Source organism: Medicago truncatula, chromosome 6 (genome assembly GCF_003473485.1).
Source record: "Medicago truncatula cultivar Jemalong A17 chromosome 6, MtrunA17r5.0-ANR, whole genome shotgun sequence".
NCBI classification, from domain to species: domain Eukaryota; kingdom Viridiplantae; phylum Streptophyta; class Magnoliopsida; order Fabales; family Fabaceae; genus Medicago; species Medicago truncatula.
In genome coordinates this window covers 39,381,379-39,384,363 of record NC_053047.1, presented here as the reverse complement: position 1 = coordinate 39,384,363, position 2,985 = coordinate 39,381,379, and the positions used below count along the sequence as shown (strand labels likewise).

Below are 2,985 nucleotides of genomic sequence, written 5' to 3'. Positions count from 1 at the left end.
AGGTATGCGATGGAAACTCTTATTGATAACGGGAATACTAAATACCGAATGAGTGGATGAGAATGTGGAGATTGCGAATACCACAAAGGATCAAAGTATTTCCTTGGAGGGCGTTAAGAGGTGTTCTTCCTACACGAATAAAACTACAAGAAAAATGTGTGCCATGTACGAGGATAGTTGTCCTCATTGTGAGACAAATTATGAAAATGATTGGCATGTCGTTATAGGATGCAAGGAGGCGAAGAAAGCATGGACAGAAGCCAGATTATGGGATTTAATTAGTGACGTTGGTTCAGCCATGAATTTTGTGGAATGTATTTTCTCTTTGCTGTGCAGGTTTCCATGTAACGCGAGCCACGGGCAGCTGAAGGACAGAATATGCAGCACCAACAGGTACAGCAACATCAATACATACAGAATGTGAATGTGCAGCAACAACAGATACAACAGCAACATTCTCATAGTTCAATGGCAGCCGCCTGTAGCGGATTATGTAAAATGCAACATGGATGCATGCAGCTATATCTGATGATCAAAGATGCTTTGGTATTGGTTTGTGTCTTCGAAATTCTCGTGACCCATGTTATAAAAGCTTTAACAACACATTATGACATTACTCAAATGACAAGGTTTGAATGGTAGATTCAAGAAATTCAAGTGATAATACAAACAAAACAAAACAAAACAAAAAAGAAAAAATAAGTAATACATAATGAAATAAACTAAAAAAACACATGAAATAGAGAACATATCTAGTAGCTCTCAATTACAACAAATAGAACATAACAAAAGGAAACAACAAATTAAGCACTCTTTGTAATAAGATCTTGAAAAACAACAACATAATGAATCAATCATAATAGAAAATAAGCAATTCTAGCGAGTCATTCCCATTGCAACTTGAGGAGGCACTTGGATGGTTTTCATTTTCCCCTCATTTGCTTTCCAACCTATATCCATATATATAAAGTAATTGGACCTCCTTGTGTTAATAATATAAACATTTCTACATTATTGCAGAACCAAAAACATATTTAAACCTTAGTTTATATTTACCTTTTGAGGGGTCGAGTCCACGATTTTTAAGTTCTCTATACTCTTGGCAAATAGCACAAATAGTACAACAATAGTGAACACAAAAATCAATGCATGGTTCCTCTGGTAAATTGAAGAGAGTTCTTAATCCACTTCTAAATCTGTATGAATATACACTTTGAAGCCCAGCACATCCTAGCAAACAAAATATCAACCGAGCTTGTGTAGCAGCTGAAATAATTTCAGAAAAAGTTAGTAATAAAAATATTTTTGAGCATGATAACTAATATATATGGAATTTAGAATATTAAAATATTTAATTTTACTTTACTCACATGTTCTTCCTTGGTCTATGATCTCAACATTCCGACCAAAGGTGAAACGTGGACAGCAAAAAGTAAAACAACCTTCATAGTGTTCATAAAGGAGAAAAAAGATAAAAATTAGTAATAAGATAAAGTATACATATCTCAAAGTTAAATTAGTAAAGAAAGTGAAAATATAAATTCCATCTTTACTAAGAACAAGTACGTACTTGATGTATGTCAAAGTTTCAATTGTGGTTTACAAACATAAAAAAGTTTAGATGATTAAGTTTCAGAGGCTCATTGTGGTCGGAAAAAGTCTCAATTTTTAGAAAATACGTATAAATATATTTACATATTATCTTTCAACGAGATTCTTCACATCAGACTTAAGATCGATCTTAAAGGATCTAAGCTGAAACTTTATCAATTTGACGTACCGAATAATTTTGAAAACGATGGATATGCTAATAAGGGGTTTAACGTAAGTATATTTCTTAATTCATTAGATGCTCCTGAATAATTAGCTCATTATAGAAAAAGCTACTAAATCATTTTTTTTTTTTTACCAGGGTTTGAACCTCGGACCTTGCATATATTATGCATTGTCCTTACCAACTGAGTTAAGCTTACGAGGACAAAACTACTAAATCATACACATATGTGAATGTCTAGAAATGAATAAAAATGCAAAATATATAATTTTGTGAGACATGAAATGAAGAGTTCATAAAAAGAGCTTACAATTTCCAGGCTCTTCACAGCAACCAAATAAACCTGTTGTCCATTTTCCAGTTGGTGGACCATTAATGTCCGAAATTTGTGCACCATTATACATTTTGATTGAACCTTAGCTAGTGATCAAATGGAGATTTAACAAGTCTATGTAACTATGTTCCTACTTCATTAGCATAGTTAATTATGTTGCATATATATAGCAATTGGATAAGCTCCTAAGGTTGACATTGACATCGTATTATGCTACTACCTCCGGTCCTATTTACAAGAGACAATTTACATTTTAGATACATTAAATAATTTATGTATTTGGTTTAGGTTCTTGACTAGATACATACATTATTCAATGTATCTAAAAAGTCAACTTTCTCTTGTAAATAAGACCGGAGGGAGTATTATTTTTTGTCTTTTGTTGAACAACCAAGCTATAGTTTAGTACCACTAATTCAAAATGCTAGGCTGGTCCTAGGAATTATATTTCCCTTGATTAAATTAATGAAAAAACAACACATTTTAAGTTATGTTTCAAGCCAAGCACCACTACCTTATCACTATTCATGGTTGCACAAATTTTTAAGCACTAATTATTGGGACGTGGCAACCTCACTTTCACGTATTGGTACGATAAAACGTGCTAGATATATTATTATGTAAATTTGGTAGAATATAAATAAACAGAAAACACCTGTAAAAAAGCAGAAAACAAGTTAAATAATATTTTTAGGGAAGGTTAAATATTTTTTACGTAAAATTTGATTATTATTTCTACGATCAAAATGTCTTGATTAAATGATCATCGATGTATTGACTATATATAAATGTAGACTCTCGTGCAATAGGCTATCCATGCACATATCTTGGACTTGGTTATCAATCCAATAATAACTCAAAAACAGTTGGGGACTTC

General features: G+C 32.2%; 1 protein-coding gene across 1 annotated transcript; it reads right to left on the bottom strand.

Moving 5' to 3' along the window:
* Nucleotides 1-597: 597 nt before the first annotated feature.
* LOC25496874 (cell number regulator 9) lies at nucleotides 598-2,245 on the bottom strand. Its single transcript, XM_013597583.3, has 4 exons — nucleotides 2,085-2,245; nucleotides 1,371-1,442; nucleotides 1,057-1,266; nucleotides 598-950 (listed from the first exon to the last, which is right to left on the bottom strand). Exons 1-4 carry the CDS (start codon nucleotides 2,176-2,178, stop codon nucleotides 877-879), a joined length of 450 nt encoding a protein of 149 aa, XP_013453037.1. The 5' UTR covers nucleotides 2,179-2,245; the 3' UTR covers nucleotides 598-876.
* Nucleotides 2,246-2,985: the final 740 nt, after the last annotated feature.

Coding starts and splice junctions, on each gene's coding strand:
- LOC25496874 (XM_013597583.3), bottom strand. CDS start 2,178: ATGTATAATGGTGCACAAATTTCGGACATTAATGGTCCACCAACTGGA. Junction 1,443..2,084: donor CTGTGAAGAGCCTGGAAATT/GTAAGCTCTTTT, acceptor AACACTATGAAG/GTTGTTTTACTTTTTGCTGT. Junction 951..1,056: donor TGGACTCGACCCCTCAAAAG/GTAAATATAAAC, acceptor ATATGGATATAG/GTTGGAAAGCAAATGAGGGG.